At 41.0% G+C, this 22,677-nt stretch overlaps 1 protein-coding gene across 4 annotated transcripts in view; it reads left to right on the forward strand.

Annotated features, from left to right (window-relative positions):
- Nucleotides 1–22,677, forward strand: part of pik3c2a (phosphatidylinositol-4-phosphate 3-kinase, catalytic subunit type 2 alpha) — a 144,532-nt gene that overhangs the window by 78,945 nt on the left and 42,910 nt on the right. For all 4 annotated transcript variants that reach the window (XR_015080987.1, XM_086007855.1, XM_086007857.1 and 1 more), the window contains exons 10-14: nt 2,634–2,679; nt 11,946–12,168; nt 15,764–15,886; nt 18,113–18,280; nt 18,436–18,547. Coding sequence is in view for 3 of the 4 variants with exons in the window: in XM_086007855.1 (XP_085863981.1) it covers nt 2,634–2,679; nt 11,946–12,168; nt 15,764–15,886; nt 18,113–18,280; nt 18,436–18,547 (672 nt within the window). In the remaining variant the exon portion in view is untranslated. The remainder of the gene's footprint in view (nt 1–2,633; nt 2,680–11,945; nt 12,169–15,763; nt 15,887–18,112; nt 18,281–18,435; nt 18,548–22,677) is intronic.

Consider the following 22,677-nt stretch of genomic DNA (forward strand, 5'->3'; position numbering starts at 1 on the left):
TGTGATCATCTCCATCAATGTACTCGAGAACTCTTTCTGTAATGTTGGTCTTTTGCTCACCTGCTTTCTTCTTTATTCTCTTGCACCCACCAAAGCCTCACCACCATTGGTGGGCATGCCTTCAGATGCCTAGACTTCACACTTTGGAATTCCTTCCTTAAATTCCTCTGCCCCTCCACTTCCCTCTTTAAGAGCTTCTGTGGAACCAACTCCCTCCTAATATCTCCTTTGGCGTGGTGAGTGAGTGGCAACATCTTGCAGCCTTTCTCGTCAATTGACTTAATTGTAGAAAAATTCCCCGTACAAATGCTCCCATTTGGGTTATAGTAACCAGAGAATTACCTGCAATGGCTTCTCTTCCTGCTCCCGCAGCGTTACCTCTGATGTTCCCCAAGAATCTATTCTTGGCCCCCCTCCTATTTCTCATCTACATGTTGCCCCTTGGTGACATCATCCGAAAACACAGCGTTTGTTTCCACATGTACGCTGACGACACCCAGCTCTACCTCAATACCTCTTCTCTCAACTCCTCCATGGTGTCTAAATTGTCAGACTGCTTGTCTGACATGAACAAAAATGTTCTCCAATTAAATATTGGGAAGATCGAAGCCATTGTTTTTGGTCCCCGCCAGAAACTCCGTTCCCTAGCCACTGACTCCATGCCTCTCCCTAACATCTGTCTGAGGCTAAACCACACTGTTTGCAACCTTGGTGTCAGACTTGACCCTGAAATGAGCTTCTGACCACATATCCACAGCTTAACAAAGACTGCCTACGTCCACCTCTAACATCGCCCGTTTCTGCCCTTGCCTCACCTCATCCGCTGCTGAAACCCTCATCCATGCCTTTGTTACCTCTAGACTTGACTATTCCAACGCACTCCTGGCTGGCCTCCCACATTCCACCCTACATAAACTTGAGGTCATCCAAAACTCGGCTGCCTGTGTCCTAACTCGCACCAAGTCCCGCTCACCCATCACCCCTGTGCTCGCTGACCTACATTGGCTCCCAGTTAAGCAGCGCCTCTATTTCAAAATTCTCATCCTTGTTTTCAAATCCCTCCATGGCCTCGCCCCTTCCTATCTCTGTAATCTCCTTCAGCCCCGCAACCCCCCCGAGATATCTGCGCTCCTCTCATTCGGCCCTCTTGAGCATCCCTGATTATAATCACTCAATCTTTGGTGGTCGTGCCTTCTGTTGCCTAGGCCCGAAGCTCTGGAATTCCCTCCCTAAACCCCTCTACCACTCTTTCCTCCTTTTAAGACGCACCTTAAAACCTACCTCTTTGACCAAGCTTTTGGTCACCTGCCCTAATTTATCCTTATGTGGATCAGTGTGAAATTTTTTGTCTTTAAAATTCTCCTGTGCAGCACCTTGGGATGTTTTACTACGTTAAAGGCGCTATATAAATACAAGAAGTTGTTGTTGTTTCTCATCAACTGACTTAATTGTAAAAAAATTCCCAGTACAAGTGCTCCCATTTGAGTTATAGTAACCAGAGTACAGTTTTGCTGAATCGTGTTGCAGTCAAGTTGTTTCCTACCTGGAATCTGCTTGCTCTCACCAAAGAAATCTGGCAAAAAGTTCAGAAGGCACATGATTGTTGTCTTTCTTGTTGAAGCCAAATGCAATGCTGCTGGCTGGGTTGCTGCACGTTTAAATCCAAATGATAAGCGATTGATTGTGAATAAACTTACTGAAATATTACCCCTTTTGTCATGGGATTAATTTCTCTTTTTGCTTTGACTGTTTATGCTTTGTGAAGCTGGTGTCCATAATACTGGCTTCATTTTCAGTATTCATTCTACATTTCATGGAATTAAATCCATATTGGATTCAATTCAGAACACAATAGTTGGGTATATGAGCTTAATTGTTGCAATCATTAAATTGGTCATGCCCCATGGGGACTATCAAAGAGCAGTATTTCTGAAATCATTCTAAACATATTAGACAAGAGCAATAGGCAACTGAAGGAAAGTAAAAGGATATTGCCATTTAAAATGAGTTAACTCAAAAAAGAAATGCTGGGTTTTTGCTGTTTTTGGGAATTCTTTGCAAATCTTGGCATTCTGATAAGGATTACAGAATTGAGCTTTTGAGTGGCCTACTGGATAAAGGTATTGTCCAGCATAGCAATGTCATTAAAAGCAGAAGGCCTGGGTTTAATTACCTGTTCTGTGCTGTTAATTCCTCACTCTACCATCAGTGGCAGTGTCTTCAGCCATAAAGGCCACCTCCCCTGAAACTGTCAACCTTTCTGCAGCTCTTTCCCCCCTCCCAGCTTCTAAAGCTGTCTTAAAACTTGCACCTTCGGCCATTTTCCCTATCCACGCTTCTCTGGTCTGATCCTCAATTGTGAAGTCCTTTGGGATTTTTTTTTGCCCTGTTGAAGATATATAAATGCAAGTTGTATCAACTTAAAATGGTTAGTACATGTCAAACAAAGTAATTTACAGGTTGAGATGGATATGATCTTAGGTGACTAATCTGGGTGATTTTTGAAGTGGGGAGAATTTGTCATGCTTTAAATTGTGCAATGATCCCTCCTCTGCTTTTCATTTCACATGTAATAAAAGGACCTATCTCATCCTAACTTTTGAAACCAATTATAATTTGTTCTTTATCTGCAGGTCAAATCAAACGATAGTGGTGATTCATCGAATGATGCAAAGAATGGTACGTCATCTGCCAGGCAAAATTTCCCAATTGTCTGAATTGATTGTTGTGACTGTAAAATATTAAACAATGTTGTGATTTGCTTTGAGTGTCATAGCTGCTGAATTGTTGGAAAGACTATTATGACAGATTTTCTGTCAGCCCTCCCCCTTTCCAAAAAACTGCATTTTTGGTGTATTTTTTGGGCCTTTCTTCACATTATGCTAAACTGTAACACTTCAATATAATGACCAGGAAGTTATACTAAACCTTCATAAATCACTGGTTATAGGCCTCAGCTGGAGTATTGTGTTCAATCCTGGACACCACACTTTAGGAAGGATGTCAAGGCCTTGGAGAGGGTGCAGAGGGGATGTACTAGAATGGTACCAGGGATGAGGGACTAGAGAAGCTAAGATTGGTCTCCTTAGAGCAGAGGTTATGGGGCGATATAATGGAGGTATTCAAGATTGAGGGCCTTTTTTAAAATTCGTTCCAGGGATGTGGGTGTTGCTGGCAAGGCCAGCCTTTATTGCTCTTGAGAAGGTGGTGGTGAATCGCTGCAGTCCCTGTGGTGAAGGTACTCCCAGAGGGCAGTTAGGGAGAGTTTTCCAGGATTTTAACCCAGCAATGATGAAGGAACGGCAACATATTTCCAAGTCAGGATAGTGTGTGATTTGGAGGTGATGGTGTTCCCACGTACCTGCTGCCCTTGTCCTTCTATGTGGTAGAGGTCGCGGGTTTGGGAGGTGCTGTCGAAGAAGCCTTGGCGAGTTGCTGCAGTGCATCTTGCAGGTGGTGCACACTGCAGCCACAGTGCGCTGGTGGTGGAGGGAGTTAATGTTCAAGGTGATGGATGGGGTGCCAATCAAATGGGCTGCTTTGTTCTGGATGGTATCAAGCCTCTTGAGTGTTGTTGGAGCTGCACTCATCCAGGCAGGTGGAGAGTATTCCATCACACTCCTGACTTGTTCTTTGTAGATGGTGGAAAGGCTTTGGGAAGTCGGGAGGCGAGTCACTCGTGCAGAATACCCAACTTCTGACCTTATGATTGAGTAGATAGGGATAACTGTCAGGAGGGTCTGTAACCAGAGGACACAGACTTAAGATAATTGTCAAATTAACCTGGGGAGAAATGAAGACAAAATGTTTAATGCAGCGAGTTATGATCTGCAGTGCACTGCCTGTAAGGGTAGAGGAAGCAGATTCAACAGTAACTTTCAAAAGGGAATTGGATATATACTTGAAAAGGAAAAGTTTGCAGGGCTATGGGGAAAGAGTAGGGGAGTGGGACTAATTCAATAGCTCTTTTTCAAAGAGCCAACATAGGCACGATGGGCTGAATGACCTCCTCTGTGCTATATGATTCTATGAATTGAGTGAGTTACTAATATTCCATTTGGAAAAAAAAGTTATATCTGTACTGACGCCAATGCAATGGAAATTTGGCTTCCAAGGCCAGAGGGTAGAATTTCCGTGCGGTTGCACTTTTTTTGGCTCAATTCGCTCGAAATTATGGAATTCTAAGAGCAAATTATGTTCAGCGCAAATAGAGTTGTCACGATTTTTGCGCTAGCTTAAAAAACTTTGCGCAGTTTTGTTCTTTGAGTTAGAGTTTTAAAACTATTCGTATTACTGACCACTTTTCCACTTATGTGGTGCTAAATTGGTTATCTAAAATTAATTTTGTCCATTATGATTTGTCAAAGTAGCTTGGCACAGAACATCGAGACTGCACTGAAGTTCTAAAGATTAATCATGCACTTCTAGGAGGATGTGAATGTGCAAGTGTTGTAGCTGTACCTGCAGTAGTTGCTGCCTTGCTCCTTTCATGGAATTTGTTCTAATCTGATGCTGTACTGACTGACCAAAGCTAAATTACAACATCAAACATTCATCGCATCACCATTCTTTTAAAAAAATAAATTGTAAAATGCAATAAATGAGGATAAGGTTGCATACGTGTTATAATGGGGTTGGATATTAGCAATTTGTAAATTTATCTTCCTTGGACATTAAATATTAGAATTATTTTCCAGATTCTAGCTAGCCAGATTCAGATGAGAGCACATTTTCAGTCAGCAGAGCTGATATTTGCATGAATTGGAATAAGCTATAAAATTCTGACCCCATAATGGAAAGCATGATTAAAATTCAAATGTTAACATGAGCAAATAAAGGAACTAATCTGGTGCTGACGGGTGGCTTCAGTACCGGAGAACGTAAGTGGGAGGAGCTCCACAATTCCAAGGACATTATGCAGTCCTTCAGGTATGAGCTTGGCTGCTTCAGTGGGTTTAAATCCTGACCTGGATGGGCTGTTTGAACATCCTGACCCAGGGTGTCTTCAGAGAGTCTTTCAAAAGCAAGATTTTTGTTTCTATAATTTTCTGGTTTGCGTGCCACTTTCATTCCAAGCTAATTGCACATCGAGTGCGGTTATTCTAAAGCATATCCATGAAAATAAGCTTGCAATTCAGGCTTTCTGAAGATCAAGGACTCTACTTTGCGATGGTAGTGAGCAGTGATCACAATTCTAGCCATCGTAGACTAAAGGCTCTTCTTGGGATTCCAATCCTCACAGGATAATTTGCATGTTTACACATAAATACATGTTCCTGACATGACTTCCTGTGAATTGCCTTATTGCAATTTGTGAAGACACGTGCAGCTTTAATGTCTATTTTTTGGGGGTATTGATATCTGCTACACTATTTTCACCAACTGCTTGGGATACTGTATTTAGATGTCTGTTTTTCAATTATTGGCTGAGTTGAGTTGTTTTGTAAATTACCTGACCCAAAATAACTATCTTTTTGCTGGGTTAATTGTAAACTACAGATTGAGTTTGGAAGGTTGTTGCATGTACTAACTATCCCTTTGAGAATTGTCCCTGCATAGTTTACCGAACTGAACTGCTTTAAGTGAATTTCATGTTGAAGCAATTCGTAGAGTTTACTGACTGGATTTCTAGACGCAGGCTAATGTATCCCAATAAGTATATAAATTATTACTGAAGTTGTCTTGCCAGTACTGCTGCACCATATCTGTGTTATCAGTTCATCTAATATTTGGCATGGAACACCAGACATTTGCTAGAGCAAATCTGACTTAATTGAAAGCTGATTTTTATGTCTGTTATTTTCCAAGTATTTTATGACTTGCTAAAACTGTGGACCAATTTCCTATTTGAAAGTGGTGAATGGTGAACTATCCCAGAAAATGGTTGCTCACAAGTGAGTTTTAAATGTGCTTACCAAAAGCACACAAAGTAAATGTTGTGTCTTCTAGCGCTCGTAGTGCTTTGTAAAGACGCCTCTGGACTCGGTAGTTTGTAATTATAAACTACAGTTTTATTTGAGTTGTAATGGCTGCCTGCCGCATGGTGCGGGGTGATATTTCCAAGTGCCCTGTGCGGCGCCTGCGCACTACTTTCCCAGCATTGTAGTGCTGCTACACTTGATTTGAGTGTTAGTACACTTGTACAATGTAGTCCCAACATAACTATGTAACATCCCTCTTTCCCAACAAAACTGATTACATCAATTTTTCTATTTTACAATGTTTCCAGTTGAATAACGTTAACAAAATACAGAACGTGAGCTTTCTTTGCTCAATTTATATACAGATATTTGTCCATGTTGTTTTACTGTTCTGTGCGAATTATAATTGTCTTTATAATTATTCGCGATACCGCTCAGGTGGTTGTATGTTACTCCTCCATCTTGTGGACTTAGCTGTAACTATTCCTTTCTGCGGTGTTTTGGTGTGTTCATGTTGCCGGTGCTGTCATGTTTGGCTCTGGAGAGTGCATGTTTGCAGTTGTTTCTGGCGTTATATTGTTTTCCGTGTCTGGTACCCTAACTGCTGTTAATGTTGTCCGCTGTTTGACAGCTTCAGGTGAGGGTCTGATATGGATCCTGTTTCGCCTGTATTGGTTTCCAGGTTCTGTCTCTACCAAGTAAGATCTTGGAGTATCAGCTTTTCCAATAACCTTGGCTGGACTCCATGTTCTCAACAACGGATCTTGTATATGCACTGATTGCCCATTTAGCAGCTCCGGTAGTGGTTTTGCATGCTTGTTATAGTGTGTGCTCCCCGTAGCTTGTGTTTCCATCAGCTTCTGCCGAACTCCCTCTTGGTCCTGGGGAGGATATATCTTTGCTGGTAGAGTTGTTTTGTATTTTCTACCGTTTAGTAGTTCTGCTGGTGATTTCGAGTCTGCTCTCAAAGGTGTCGATCTGATTGCCAGAAGGGCGAGGTCTTGGTCTTCTCCCATCTCCTTGCTTTTAATGAGAGCTCTTTTGACTGTTTGGATCTGTCTTTCAATAAATCCGTGTCCCCTTGGGTAATGTGGGGATGAGGTAATTATTTTAAATCCGTATTTTCCAGCCAGTGCTCTGAATTCGCTGGAGGTGAATTGTGTCCCATTGTCGCAGATGACCTTCTCTGGGATGCCCTGTTCTGCGAATAAGTTTTTCACAATTTTTGTGATTGTTGTGGCTCTCATGTCGTTTATCCTTCTGACAAAAGGAAATTTTGAGTAGTAGTCTGCTACTATGATGTACCACTCCTGGTTGCACAAGAACAGATCTGTTCCGACCGTGTGCCATGGTCTCGGGGGTACTTCCATTTGAATCATCTTCTGCTGTGTTTCGGTATTTCTGGCATATGCAGCATGTGGAGACCATTTGTTCTATGCTTTTGTACATGCCTATCCAGTACACAGCTGATCTGGCTCTTAGTTTACATTTCTCCATCCCCCAAATGGCCTTGGTGTATTAAGCGGAGAAGTTCCGTTTGCATCGTTTTTGGTATTATGATTCTTGAGCCAGCAAGGAGAACACCGTCCTCCACCGAGATGTCGTCTCTGATTGTCCAGCACTGTCGGATTTGGTTTTGGACCTGCTGGATCTTCTCCGGCCACCCCTGTATTACCTGTTGCATGAGTAGTAGCAACTCTTCTTTACCAGTCTCCTCTTGAATTTGGCTAAGCTTTGTGGGAGTAACATTTACGATGTGGTGTATTTTTACTGTCAGGCCCTTCATCTCGTGTTTTTCGTGTGGTGACAATCGAGACAATGCATCTGCCAGTGCCATTTCTTTTCCTGGCCGGTATTTTAATTCGAAGTCGTAACTTTGGAGTCTTAACAGTAACCTTTGCAGTCTTGCTGGGGCCTTGCTTAGGTTTCTCTTGTAAATTTGTTCGAGTGGATGATGGTCACTCTCTACCTCGAATTTTCTTCCGTATAAGTAGGTGTGGAACTTTTCGCATCCGTATACTACTGCCAATAGCTCTCTTTCGATGTTTGCGTATCTTGTCTCTGTTGATGTCAATGCCTTCGATGCGAAAGCTATTGGTTTTTCTTCCTGCACGAGGGCTGCCCCTAGCTCCCTGGTAGAGGCATCTACTTGTAGGGTGACAGTTTTTTTTCTATCGTAATAAGACAGGCTGGTTTCTTTACATAATATTCCTTTTAGGTGTTTGAAGTTCCTCTCATGGGATTCTGACCATTGGTATTCGGTGTCTTCTTTTAGTAATTCTCTTAGGTTCGCTGTGTAGTCTGACATGTTCGGGATGAAAGAGCTCATATATGCTGGACCAAGCCGAGGTAGCTTCTCGGCTCCTCCTTGTCGTTTGGAGGATTCACCTCTGCTATCGCCTCGACCTTTTCGGGATTAGGCTTGACGCCCTCCGGTGTGCAGATCATGCCAAAAAATTTGCATTTCGTACTTTTAATGATGCACTTCTCGGCATTCAGCTTGATGCCAGCCGTTCTGGTGCGTTCCATGGCCTCGTGCAAGTGCACGTCGTGGTCTCTTTCATTTGATCCATAAACTTGGATGTCATCAGCGATTCCAATGGCTCCTTCACAGCCTTTGTATGTTTCATCGATCTTTTGTTGGAAGATGTCTTGGCTGACTTTCAACCCGAATGGCAGCCGCAGGAATTTATAACACCCCAATGGTGTATTAAAAGTCGTCAGGTTAGTTGATTCTTCGTCCAGTTTTACGTTCCAGTAGCCGTTTCTGGCATCCAGTTTGGAGAAGACTTTGGCTCCTGCCAGTGCTGGTGTGATTTCTTCTAATGTTGGTGTGGGGTAGTGGTCCCGCTTTATTGCCTGGTTTAAGTCTTTGGGGTCCAGACAGATTCTGAGCTGCCCGTTCGGCTTTTCCCGTACCACAATCGAGTTTACCCAGTCTGTGGGTTCAGTGACCTTTGCGATTATTTCTTTCTCTTCCATTTCTTTTAGTTCGGTGTATAATTTTTCTTTTAGCTCGATGGGTATTTTTCTTGGAGCGTGGATGACGGGTTTTACCTCTGGATCTATTGTTATATGGTACTTGAACTCCCCGAAGCATCCTACAGTGTCGTCAAAACACTCTGGATACATGTCCATCAAATGTTTCATGTCCATGATTTGTGGACGATTTTCCAGTGGGGTGTTGCTGTTGACTGTGATGTTTTTGTTAGTTCGTGGTTTACCGAGATTAACACCAGCTTCTCGCAGCTGTTTAATCCCAGGATCGCACGTCAGCCGTATGAGTATTCAGCGTTTTCATCTGTTGTTTTGAGGCTTTGTGAGCCCTCGTATCTATGGCTTCTGATATTCCGAGCTTTTCTTTTCCTATTAGTTCTTTTTGCACTTCTGTATGTGCTGATCCCCATATTAGTTGGTCTACCAGCCTTTCTTCTAGTTCCATAAACTTGCATTTGCTGGCTTCGTTTTTTAATCTCGTCAGGAAATTGTCAGCCGCTTCACCAGGTTCCTGTCTTAAGCTTTGGAATTTATACCTGTGTATGCGGTGGTTTGATTTAGGCTCGAGATGGTCACTGAACTTTTCATAAATCTCCGTAGGGTTTGTTTTATCCTCTTCGGATAAACTCCAGCTGTTATAGAGATCTAAGCCTTTTTCTCCCGCCCACAGTAGAATGTAGCTGACTTTTTCCTCATCAGAGGAGCCTTTCAGGAAACTTTTAAATGTAAGCTCGCATTTTTGCTTAAATTTCTGGAAAGCTTCCACGATATCGTCGGCTTCCCAGTTCATGATGGGGAGCATATTCGCAGTCAGTGCATTGGACGCTGCCATGTTAGCTGCCCGTACGATTCGCGGTTAAAATGCTGCAGAGTTTACTTTTAAATTTCTTTCTTCAATCTGATATCGTTTTTATTTGCGTAAGTTTTACTCACTTATACTGCTGCCACCATGTTATGTCTTCTAGCGCTCGTAGTGCTTTGTAAAGATGCCTCTGGACTCGGTAGTTTGCAATTATAAACTACAGTTTTATTTGAGTTGTAATGGCTGCCTGCCGCATGGTGCGGGGTGATATTTCCAAGTGCCCTGTGCAGCGCCTGCGCACTACTTTCCCAGCATCGTAGTGCTGCTACACTTGATTTGAGTGTTAGTACACTTGTACAATGTAGTCCCAACATAACTATGTAACAGTAAACAATAACCTTGCAGTTTAGTTTTCTAATCGGTTCGATTTCCATCTGGTTTTTAACAGGAACTTTGTAAACACTAAATTACAATTGACCTTTAGCTCACCCACTTACTGTAGTGTTTTATGCTATTTATCGCTATTGAACAAACAATAAATACTGGAGGAAATCAAGTTCTTGAGTGCTTGATATACTTTGTTTGGCAATAAACATGATCACACCTGCTTCACTTTACTGTGGGTGAGGCCGTGTTGTGGCAGGATATCTGCAGTCAGTTTGGATCCTGTTTTAACTGAAACAATAATTGGTGTACACCTTGTAGTCGACTTATCTACTTTTGCAGGTTTACAATTCAGTAATAAAGTACATTGCACCCATTGGTATTATCTGCAAGAGACTAGATACCATGGTCCTCACAATTTAAAAAAAAAAAAAAAATTATTTGCCCACCAGGACAGAAGCAGGTTCCTTCAGATTGGTAATATTTTTAAACTTATGTTGTTTTTACCTCCTGGGGAAGGGGTGTGATGAAGGTGACTAGTTTTTGTATTGGGGAATGGAACTTCTTCCAATTTTGTCACTAGTCAGCATTTGAGATCTCCTGGATCAGGCACAACTCTGGTTAGATGCAGAGTAAAGCTCCCTTTATATTTCTGGCCTACTAGTCAATCTCCTAATGTTGCTCACAGAGTAAGACTAAGTGTAGCCTTAAATTGAAGTGAGTTTGGAGGATGGGGTTGTACCAGGCTGTTCATAACCTTGTCACCTGTTGGATCCTGAGCTGAGTTTAGAACCCTGTATCTTCTCCATTGCAAAGACTGCCTACCTCCACTCCTACGTCAGCCCACCTACCACTAAAACTCTCATCCATGCCTTTATCACCTCTAATTCTGTTCTGGCCGGTCTCCCATCTTCTTAACTTCAACTTGTAAAAAATTCTGTTGTCCATATAATATTACACAAGTCTCACCCTTCCATCATCCCTGTCTGTACTGGCTCCCTACCTCACACTGCATTATTTAAAATTCTCATCCTTGTGTTTTAATCCTTCTGTGACATGCCCCTCCCTATCTCTCCAACCTCCTTCAGTCCTACAATCCACCCCCTCCAAGAACACTCAATTCCTCTTGTGCATTCCTCTCCTTTGTTCTACCATTGATGGCCATGCCTTTAGCCACCCAGGTCCTACACTCTAGAATTCCCTTCATAAACCCCTCAGCCTTGCCTTCTTTAAGAACCTGTGTTAAAATTCACCCCTGATCAAGCTTTTGGTCAATCCTCTGAACCCTCCTTAACCTTTTCTCCTTTGGTTCTCCATTTATTTTTCATAGACCTCTGAACCACCTTGGCACATTTGAGTACATTGAAGGTGCTATATAAATGCAGGCTGTTGGTAATTTAGGCAAATTGTGTGTATACCAGAAAAATTATGACATGTTTCAAGTGTGTAGTGATGATAAACCTCAAGAGAATGGGCACTGTTTTGTACTTGAACAGCAAACATTGACTTGCTTACTGGTCCTGGAGGGCAGATGCTCTTTTCTGCTCATAATATAGACTTTAATGATTCTTGTTTATTAATATAATTCAAGCTACCCAGGGATTTATTTCCTTGTTTAGCAAATGATGAGCACAATCAATCGCAAAGGGACAAAAGGATATTGGACTTTTATAAAAAATAAAAAAAAATCCAGATTCATGCAGTATAATTAATATAGTTTATCTGCAAAGTTGTAACGTTTTTTCTTTTTTCAACTTTTTTCCTCCCAAAGCAAAAAATTTTGTAAAATGTTTCTGCACTGCACAAGTTTAAAAAAAAACCCTTTGTACTTCTGATTGCAGGATCTTCACTCGCAGTAAATCCTGTGAAGGCAAGCATCCATGGTCTAACGTTGGCTGTCTATGATCTGCTACATCTGTACCTGACTTCCTTTAGCAGCACCCCAGGTGCTACTGGGAATCTGCCGCAGAGTACAAAGTGTACAAAGGAAGCGCGGACCACCACAGAACACCTGCAGTTTACACTGTTTGCAGCACATAGGATTCCAGGAGCATGGGTCAGCAGGTGGGCATTGAGGGAAGTTTGTAGTACTAACTGTGTCGGCCTTTCAGAAAGTAATTGGCTCTGGCTGTAAAGCAAATGCCAAAAAACAATTAAATGAATGAGTTAAAATAGCAGAAATGCTTCCTTTTAAAAGTGAAAGTGAGACGCAATTAGGTTACCTGCGATGTTGTTCAATTATGTGTACTCTATTTTAATAGAGGAATTTTGACCTAGATTTTGAAATCTCTTCTGTATAATCCCTGCCAAAAAAAACCCAGTCTGTTCAAATCTGGAACAGAAATTTGTCGTAAGAGCCCTGGGTATAGTGCTGGAATTCAGTCTGTTTAAAGTGGGACCTGGTAGAGCTCTGAAATAATTCATGCTATCTTCACAGCTTATGTTTGGTTTCTTCTCGTAGCCTGTTGTGTATTTAAAACTCTAATAACAAATGAAATTAATTTAACCCATCACCGGAAGCGCCATACAGCCTCTACAGTAACTATCAAAACTACAAATGATGAGCATTACAACATTTTAAAGTAGGTTTGCCTTAATATTGTTGTACTAAATATTCTCTCACACTTAAGTGATCTTTTTTGCTTTTATAAATGAGTCTTTCCAGTAATTAAATTTTCTTCCCTCTCCCCATAATCTTATCTCTTTTTTTTTTCCACCTAGCCCAGGAGTTCTACAGGCAGGATAGTGAGTGCAGTACATGTTTCCAGGCCACTTCCAATCAATTCACCCTGTTGTGAGCTGGCCGAGACCAGCCAAGTATGACTCCCATCCAATTTTTGTTCCGAGATATTGGGAGTCGCTATAGCCTTCACTTAGCGCTTCGCCACTTGACAATGCTCACTTTTCAGATCAGAGACTCTGTGAAGCAGGATTTGAACATGGAACTGAGCATTAATGTACCAGCCATGGCCATTTTCTTGTTCAGTTTTACACTTAATGAAGTTCGTTCCCCAATTCGATTTCTAAATGTCTTTTGTAAATGTAAATCAGGTCTTGTAAAAAAAAAAAGACAATTTGCATTTTCATAGTTCTTCATGTTTGGCTGCTTAATTCTCTTCCTCGCTTCCCCTCCTTGGTAAAGGGCTGATCCATGATCAGGGCTCACTGTATTTGTGTGCAGCATTGTTAATGTTTGTCTCCAGTGAAATGCCGTGGGACATTTTACTACGATAAAGGCGCTATATAAATACAAGTTGATTTCTCTTGCTAGGCGTATCAAATGTACAAAATGTAAAATGTTCAATAATTTGAAAAGCTTTTTTTACTGATTCAACAGTTGTGCTACATCTCCATTTTTTGTTAAGCTAACTATGTATTTTTATCACTGTTCTTTCTTTAAAATAAAATCAAGTGCCATTATACCATTGCTGTTTCATAGGTGTTGGGTACAGTAACCTTTGAACAACCAGCACCAAGTTCTGCTATCCTGCTTACCTGCTTTCTGTACACTAGTGTCTTTCTCTTGAGCTTTACAAAATTAAATTCTCCAAAAAATGTGTCTGTTCCAGCGCTGCTAGTATAAAATGATACAAAAAACCATCTGGAGGAGTTGATCTCCCCTGATGCTGTACTGACCTCAATTTGACTGCAGCTGTGATCATCTGTGTTGCTATGAAGCAGAAACTACTGGGTAATATTGCAAGATGTGCAGTGTTACAGTTATAAGTGGGTCTTCTCTGTTTAATATGATTTTCAGTGTTTTATTTTATTCATTTTGCTGCACTAAATCTGTGCCTTCTGTGTTTTCCATTTAAAATAACAAAATCTGCTGCAAAGAAACAATGTAGAGCATTTCTCATTCCTGTTTAGGCAGGTTGTGTTTGACAAAATAAACAATTTCTCTGTGCTGCTTTGAGATGAGGAAAATAACATTTATCTTTAGAGCAGCAAAGATGGAGCTGGGAATTATAAAAAAAAAAAAAAAAATCAATTTCCATTGTTTTATTTGTGACATAAAGCCTGACTTCAACATTTTCCTTTCACATAGTGTCCAGTTTTGCCACCATTAAACAAAAACTGGGAGTCCTAGAATATATAGTGGCTGAAGGGTGTTGAATTTTGGTACTGTGTAAAGAACTGTAGTATCTCAGTATTGAACACCATAGTATTTGGCTCCAGAGTTTATACTTTACTGAATTCAAACACAAGGTGACATTTCCTCAGTGGTGTCCTATAACTTCACCATAAACTTGAAGTGGTCAGACGAATGTTACAAGACACTTCAGCCTTACAGTATTCATGAAACTAACATGTTCAACAACCAATTTTTTGAAGTCCATTCCAAATTATTGGTAGTTGGCTCCTGGCTGCGACCATCACTGTCTTCAAAGCTGTTGTGGAAGTACGATGCTGCCTCCCTTCACCTGAGCTCCCAGCAACTACATCTCTGCTAAAAGCAGTGAGCGGTAAAGGGCTGGGAGCTGTGGAACTAAACTGGTTCGTCATGGCTTTTGTGCCCAAAAGTCAATGTTTCGCCAATGTCTGCATTACTTGGGAGGGGGGGCCTGCGTTCATGGGATGATTTTTGAGGGAAAAAAGTGTGCTCAGAACAGTAGATCTGGCTGTGTCCACTTTGGAAAAAATTGCATCAGATTTCCATTTATCAGTTGCTGCAGTGTACAGGGGTGTGAGATAAAATGCTGCAACAGTTTAGCCCTGAATTTCTCCTGTTTTGTTATAGCACTGCTTTATATTAAACTGCAAAATTGTACCTGAACGATCACCTTGAAGTACAGATTTAGATCTTGTTCCCCCACACCCCTTGCCAAGATGGTATGGGGCTCACCATTCATAAAGCTCCGAAATGCAGAAATTCAACATGTTTGTGGGAAATATTTTTGCAAACTCCTCATTTCAGCTGCACAGTTGGCTGCATTTTCATGATTTGTGTTGGTCAAACCACATTCTGACAGCGCAGTGGAAGAAAAACAGTTTGCTCAAGTATTTCACCGTAACATAAATTCAGACTGGGGCCAGCACTACTTGTACTTCATCCAATTTACACACAAGTGGTTTTCCTATTTAAAATTGCTATCCATGGGAAAGTACATTGGTGTAGACTGTTCGGATCAAAATGTATTTCAGTAATAAATTGCACAATTGCAACAAAAGATGGGGACTAAATACTTTGGGGGTGTGGATGCAGGGCAGGAAAAATGTGATGGAGGTTTCCCACCCCCCCCGCTACCTTTATATATCTCCATGCTACTCGATGCAGAGATCTGGGAGTGGGTCACTTGCCTGTCCTCCAGTCTAGGGAATTGTACCCGTAATGTGTTAATGAGGGGATGGGTGTCAAGTCATGAGAACTTGAAATTAGATTTTTTTTTTTAAAGACTTGCAATGTATCCCATACTAGCTGTTCATACTTGAACAATAGTCAAATGTTTTATGTACTGACCATACCTATAATAAGTTTCTTATTTATGTTGCACTGAAATTGGTGTATTCTTGCATGCACTACATTGAATGCAATACTGTCTAGTTTTTATTTATAATCCTACTGAAAATTTTTGTTTTTCCCTAAAGCTATAACTATCAGAAATGTGCTTCACTTAAATGTAGTTCTGCTGATGATTGGTGCTTGTTTTTTCCTCAGTTTTGAGAAATACTTTCTGATGTGTTCGTTGACGCACAATGGGAAGGATCTTTTTAAACCAGTGCAATCTAAGAAAGTTGGGACGTATCGCAGCTTTTTCTACCGCATCAAATGGGATGAACTGTGAGTATATTCTCTGCTTTTATGTGAACTAAATGGGGTCCTGAAAGTAATTCACCTTGGAATCAAAAGTTAGTAAGAACTTGCTATTTTAGTCAGTTTGTTTACAGGTGCACGCCTGTTGAGTGTTTTGATAAGACTTCTGGAATTGCTTGCAACTTTATGTTTAACTGCTGAAATCTCACAGGATTCCCCTGATAGTCTGGTAGGTAAAAACATTGGCTGGTGTACTGCCAAACTACAAAGAATAGAAAGTTGCAGGTTCAGTTGCTATGTGCTGAGGTGTCTTATTTCAATTAGGGTGCTACAGGTGGCATCTGTGCCCTTGCAGTTTGGGAAGAAGAAATTCGCAATGCTTCCTGTTCATGTTCACTCTCCACCAGCCTCTTGCTAGAAAGTGCATGTTTGTGTGTGTTGGGTGAGTACTGGTTTGGGCTCAGCTGTAACACTGCCTGTGGTTGAATCGTCTGCTGTTGCTGACCGTGCAGGCTCACGCATGAAGAATGACCAGTTGGGTAAGGCACCAGAAGCTCAGGAGCAACATGGTTCCATGGGTGCAACTTATGAGTCAGCACCTCCAGGATAGGTGGGGAGATGGACAGAAAAAAAACAAAAGAAAAAATTATTCCAATTTAGTTCTGTTGATGGCTTGGTGGGTAAGAGGTGACTTGGAACACAAAGGTATCTTCAGAGGTTTAGATAAATCCTGAATATTGTTTACGACAATTTGAAATGCTACTTTAACAGCAACTTTAGTTTTGCTTTGGTCTAAAGGCTCAAATGGTTGCAGGCTGGTGTTGTCGGTATCAAAGCTGCAATAGTATATTCTTTACTATCCATTTTAGGCTTCAACTTGCTACCAATATTCCAAACAGGTATTCATTATTTACTGACCGCTTCCACATTTGCTCAAAAATGTAATAGAACTCTTGAATTGCGAACATGCCTGCAAAGGAGACTATTATTTTACTATTTGTGTAGTTTTAACTCCTAATATCAGGTTTATGTTTTTAAAAATTAGTATGTTTAAATGAGATTTTCTAACGCTTTCATCAAATCATTATGAAATGTCAGTGCAGCTTGATTTCTGATGTCTGCTTTTGGGCGATAAAAGGAGGTGGGAAAGGAAGGCAAGCGAACAGCTTATTGGAAGTGATAACTTTGAAAGGAAAATGAGTGAAGACCGATTCCCTGTGACATAGAAATTAGTTCACTCAAGTTTGGTGCAGACCTAGTGCATTACAATGCTGTCATTGGGATCCATTCAAATTGTTCACTTATGAGTTAATAGAGGATATTTTCTAGTCCCTTTGCGATATTTTGACCTGCTACCCATGGCTTTCTACTTTTTTGTGTTGAAATAATGTCCAGATTTTGAACAGACGAAAGGTTAGAAAGAGCTGCAAATGGAGTTGTTTGTGGGTTTTCTTTTGATCTCTGTGTTACTGGTAGTGTGAGTTTCCACCCACTTCTTCAGTGAGTAACAGTTCAGCTGTTTCCTTTTGAATTGACTGGTCATCTTGCGGGTTTCATCTCCCTGCAGGTCAGGGCAACTTGCAGGGAGGTGCAGCCATGACTGAGTTCAGTGACGCAGGAGTTACTACCATTCATGCTTCGGAAAGAATGCAGAGTTGTGCTCCATGATCGTTAATTTTAATGTTGAAGAGAAGGGCAGAAGTGCTATTTCTCTCAACAATAAAGAGGCAAAAGTACATTTATAACATTCCTGAAAGGCCTGGTAGTTTCCCTAAAAAAAACAAAAAAGAACACATGCTTTGGCACCAGGCTGAAGTGAGACTGCACCTGACGAAAAGTCCAAGCAGTGTGAGACTATTGACTAGAAAGGGTTTGTAGTCTTTACTGCACTTGAGTCGGATCAACTTTCATGTTGATGCTTCTGAAACTTCTTCACATCAACACTCAAATGGTCATATAACAGTAGCTTAAGTCTCCCTATGAAACTGGTCTGTGCCTCATTTTCTTAGGGGATGGAACAAAAATCTTATCTTCCGATCAAGTATTTTTAAGTTAACTGATGTTTAAAATACTTTCCTGATGGAATTAATCAGTAGAGACAATACTGAAAACCTTATGAGATAATTATCATTGTAAGTTTATCTCCAGCTTCCAACTTGACCAATCCAATAGGTTTGCAATGTTTAAATAAGTATTGTCTGCAGTGTTTGTAGTGCAGTACCAACCTTTTTTATTTTTGTTTTCATCTTCCAGAATCAGCTTCCCTGTTCAGATTGCACAATTGCCCCTTGAGTCAATACTAAGTCTTAGTTTGTATGGAGTTCTGAATCCCTCAGCAGCTGGATCACCAGATTCTAACAAGCAACGGAAGGGACCAGAGTACCTTGGTCGAGTTGCTATGCCTCTCTTTGACTTTAATCGGTAAGAACTTTTCTCTTAGTCTCTCTTAAGGAAGTGTTATGCTAAGTTGTGGTCCAGTGTGTGACAATTTGGGGAAGTACCCCATTTCTCTAGGCGTATATTTGACACTCCAGCATTTTCCCTCCCATGTCTTTTTTTTCCTTTTGTCTTACTAGTGTGTTGACAAGTGAAACAAAACTGCTTAGTCTCTGGACATCTATCCTTGTGAATCCAAGTGGTGGGACCATCAACAAAAAAGGGAGCTCGATGGAGAGAATTGTGTTGCAAGTGAGTTTAGTTCTCTGGTCAGTTAATTCCTATTAGAAGGTTCATTCTGCAAGAGATTTAACCTAAAGCTGTTTTTTGTCACATTTTCTGCTCAAAATAGGACTTTTCTATGTAATTCTGTTTCTACTTGCAAATTCAAATTGAGTGATAACTGGAAAAGTTAATTGTACGTTATCACAGGGAGCAAGATATGTTCAGAGACGAGTTTAACTGTTTAAAAGAATGAATTATTGTAACTAAGCCTAGTTTTCTGACTATAGAATGACCAAAACTGGATATGGATGAGACCAATTATGAGGACAAATATCTCCGCTGACCCTAGTCATTGCTGAAAGACTGAGAAATTGTGCTAGGCACCAATCAGCAAGTCACAGATTTCCCATTGCAATAAATGATGGTTCTCACTGCATTCATGGGATAGCATATTTAAACAAAAGTTGGTCAACTTGGCCCAGGCTTTTTTTGCTCAAAACAGCTTTTTTACTGTTGAGTGCTTTTACTGTTGAAACTGAAAACAAAAATCTAATTTGTTTTCTTTTTCTGAATTTACCTAATGAATTGATTTTTATTATATGTGCCTTTTGTATGTTTTCCTTGGACAGGATGACTTTGTGAACCACTAGATTCAGCTGGTGAACCAATATAGATTCAGCTGCAATAACCTACTGGGTGCAGCTTCATTATTCAATAAAAGGGTGCATTGAAAAATGATTGCAATGGGTGAATTTAATTGATTTTTTTTAAATAGTGATGGCTTAAATGTTTATAATGATCAGACATTAGATACATAAATCATTTAAAGAGCAGAAAAGGTCATGAGGCAAATGGTATTCTGGGTTTTACACATGGGTATCTATAAGCGCAAGAAAGTGATCCTCAATTTGTATGAGACATTGGTTAAGCCATATCTGGACTATTGTGTGTAGTTCTGGGCGTCCCATTACTGCAAGGGTATTTTGCTTTGGAAAGGATATTGTGACTATTCACTCTAATAATGCCAGGAATGAGGAATTTATAGTTAGCAAGGAAGGCTCAAAAATGGGGCTTTTCTTCATGAGAGGAGACCTGGGAGGGGAAGGTCTAATAGAGATTTTCAAAATTGAAGTGTTTTGAGAGAGTAAATAGTGAAAGATTGTTTCCACTCGTTCACAAATCGGTAACGAGGAGACACATATTGAGGATTATTGCTGGAAGGGCAAAGGGGATGTTCCTTTTATTGCACCCCCCCCCCCCCCCAAAAAAAAAAAAATAGAGGGGTATTAGAACATGGAATGCTTTACCACAAGTGGCTATTGAGGCAAAGATCTTGGGGAACTGGATAAATATTTGAAAAAGGAAGAATATGAAAAGGATTCTGGGAATTGTAGATGGCTCTAGTTGAACAGCTAGCACCTGCAGATGCCTAAAAAGCTTCTTTCTATGCTTTAAATACTATGATTCTATTATTCAGTACATGATGCTTAGTATTTAAGAGTGGGAATATTTAACATCTATCATCCAAATTAGGGATGTGCAGCTTGCATTTATATAGTGCCTCTAACATAGGAAAACGCCCCAAGGCACTTCACAGGAACGTAATCGGATCAAAATTGTCACCAAGCCAAAGGAGGAGATATTGGGGAGGGGTGGCTAAAAGATTAGTCAAAGAGAGACGTTTTAAGAAGGGATTTGAAGGAAGAGAGTTTTAAGGAGGGAATTCCAGAGCTTGGGGCCTAGACGGTTGATGGCACAGCAGCCATTGGCGGGGTGAGGGACTGGGGTTGTGCAAGAGGCCAGTGTTGAGAAGAAAAGGGTGTAAAAGAAAAGACAGCCATCCGTGGCTAAGTAAAGAAATTTAAGGATAGTATTCGACTAAAAACAAGGGCATATAAGGTAGCCAAATCTAGTGGGAGGATAGAGGATTGGGAAAACTTTAAAAGACAGCAAAAAATAACAAAAAGATTGATTAAGGGAAGATAGATTATGAAAGTAAATTAGCAAAAAATATAAAAACAGATAGTAAGAGTTTTTATAGTTGTATAAAAAGAAAAAGGGTGGCTAAAGTAAATGTTGGTCCCTTAGAGGATGAGACCGGGAAATTAATGGTGGGAAATATGGAGATGGCAAAAACACTGAATATTTTACATCAGTCTTTACAGTAGAAGACACTAAGAATATCCCAACACTGGACAAACAGGGGGCTAAAGGGGGGGGAGGAGCTAAACACGATCAAAATCACTAAGGAAGTGGTACTTGGTAAAATAATGGGACTCGAGGCGGATAAATCACCTGGACCTGATGGCTTACATCCTAGGGTCTTGAGGGAAGTGGCGGTAGAGATTGTGGATGCATTGGTAATAATTTTCCAAAACTCCCTGGACTCGGCAAAGGTCCCGGCAGACTGGAAAACTGCTAATGTAACACCCTTGTTTAAAAAGGGCAGTAGACAGAAGGCTGGAAACTATAGCCTAACATCTGTGGTAGGTAAAATTTTGGAGTCCATTATTAAGGAGACAGTAACAGGACATTTGGATAATCATAATTTAATAGGGCAAAGTCAGCATGGTTTTATGAAGGGGAAGTCATGTTTGACAAATTTGCTGGAGTTCTTTGAGGAAGTAACGTATAGGGTAGATAAAGGGGAACCAGTGGACGTAGTGTATTTAGACTTCCAAAAGGCATTTGACAAGGTGCCACACAAAAGATTACTGCTTAAGATAAAAAATCACGGGATTGGGGGTAATATTCTGGCATGGATAGAGGATTGGCTATCTAACAGAAGGCAGAGAGTTGGGATAAATGGTTCATTCTCAGACTGGCAATCAGTAACTAGTGTTCCGCAGGGGTCAGTGCTGGGTCCCCAACTCTTTACAATCTATATTAATGATTTGGAGGAGGGGACCGAGTGTAACATATCAAAGTTTGCAGATGATACTAAGATGGGAGGGAAAGTAGTGAGTGAGGAGGACATAAAAAACCTGCAAGGGGACATCGACAGGCTAAGTAAGTGGGCAGAGATTTGGCAGGTGGAGTACAATATTGGAAAGTGTAAGGTTATGCACTTTGGCAGGAAAAATCGTAGAGCAAGTTATTATCTTAATGGCAAGAAACTGGAAAGTATTGAAGTACAAAGGGATCTGGGGGTCCTGGTGCACGAAACTCAAAAGGTTAGTATGCAGGTGCAGCAAGTGATTAAGAAGGCCAATGGAATGTTGGCTTTCATTGCTAGGGGGATAGAATATAAAAATAGGGAGGTATTGCTTCAGTTGTACAAGGTATTGGTGAGACCGCACCTGGAATACTGCGTACAGATTTGGTGTCCATACTTAAGAAAGGACATACTTGCTCTCGAGTCAGTACAAAGAAGGTTCACTCGGTTAATCCCGGGGATGAGGGGATGGACATATGAGGAGAGGTTGAGTAGATTGGGACTCTACTCATTGGAGTTCAGAAGAATGAGAGGCGATCTTATTGAAACATATAAGATTGTGAAGGGGTTGGATCGGGTGGATGCGGGGAGGATGTTCCCGATGATGGGTGAAACTAGAACTAGGGGGCATAGTCTTAGAATAAGGGGCTGCTCTTTCAAAACTGAGATGAGGAGGAACTACTTCACTCAGGGTGGTAGGTCCATGGAATATGCTGCCCCAAAAAGCTGTAGAAGCTACATCATTACAATATTTAAAACAGAAATAGACAGTTTCCTAGAAGTAAAGGGAATTAAGGGTTACGGGGAGCGGGCAGGAATTTGGACATGAGTCTAGGTTTGGATTGGTCATGGCCCTGTGGGTAGCGAAGCGGGCCCAGGGGCTGTGTAGCCTGATCCTGCTCCTATTTCGTGTGTCTAATTCTGTTAGATTCAGGAGATGGTTCTGTGATAGTGGATTGGCGGTTAGGATCAGATCAGCCATGATCTTATTGAATGGCGGAGCAGGCTCGAGGGGCCGATTGGCCTACTCCTGCTCATGTTCTTATGTTGGAGCAATGCAAAGAGCATTGGAATAGTTGAGTCTGGAGGTAACAGAAGCATAGATGAGGGTTTCGGCAGTAGATGGATTGCGGTAGGGGCGGAGATGGCGATATTACGGAGATGGAAGTAGGCAGCCTTGATGATGTAGAGGATATGGGGTTGGAAGCTCAGCTCAGGGTCT

This window comes from Somniosus microcephalus, chromosome 15 (assembly GCF_052327205.1).
Source record: "Somniosus microcephalus isolate GS21.2 chromosome 15, FLI_Smic_1.0, whole genome shotgun sequence".
Taxonomy (NCBI): Eukaryota; Metazoa; Chordata; class Chondrichthyes; order Squaliformes; family Somniosidae; genus Somniosus; species Somniosus microcephalus.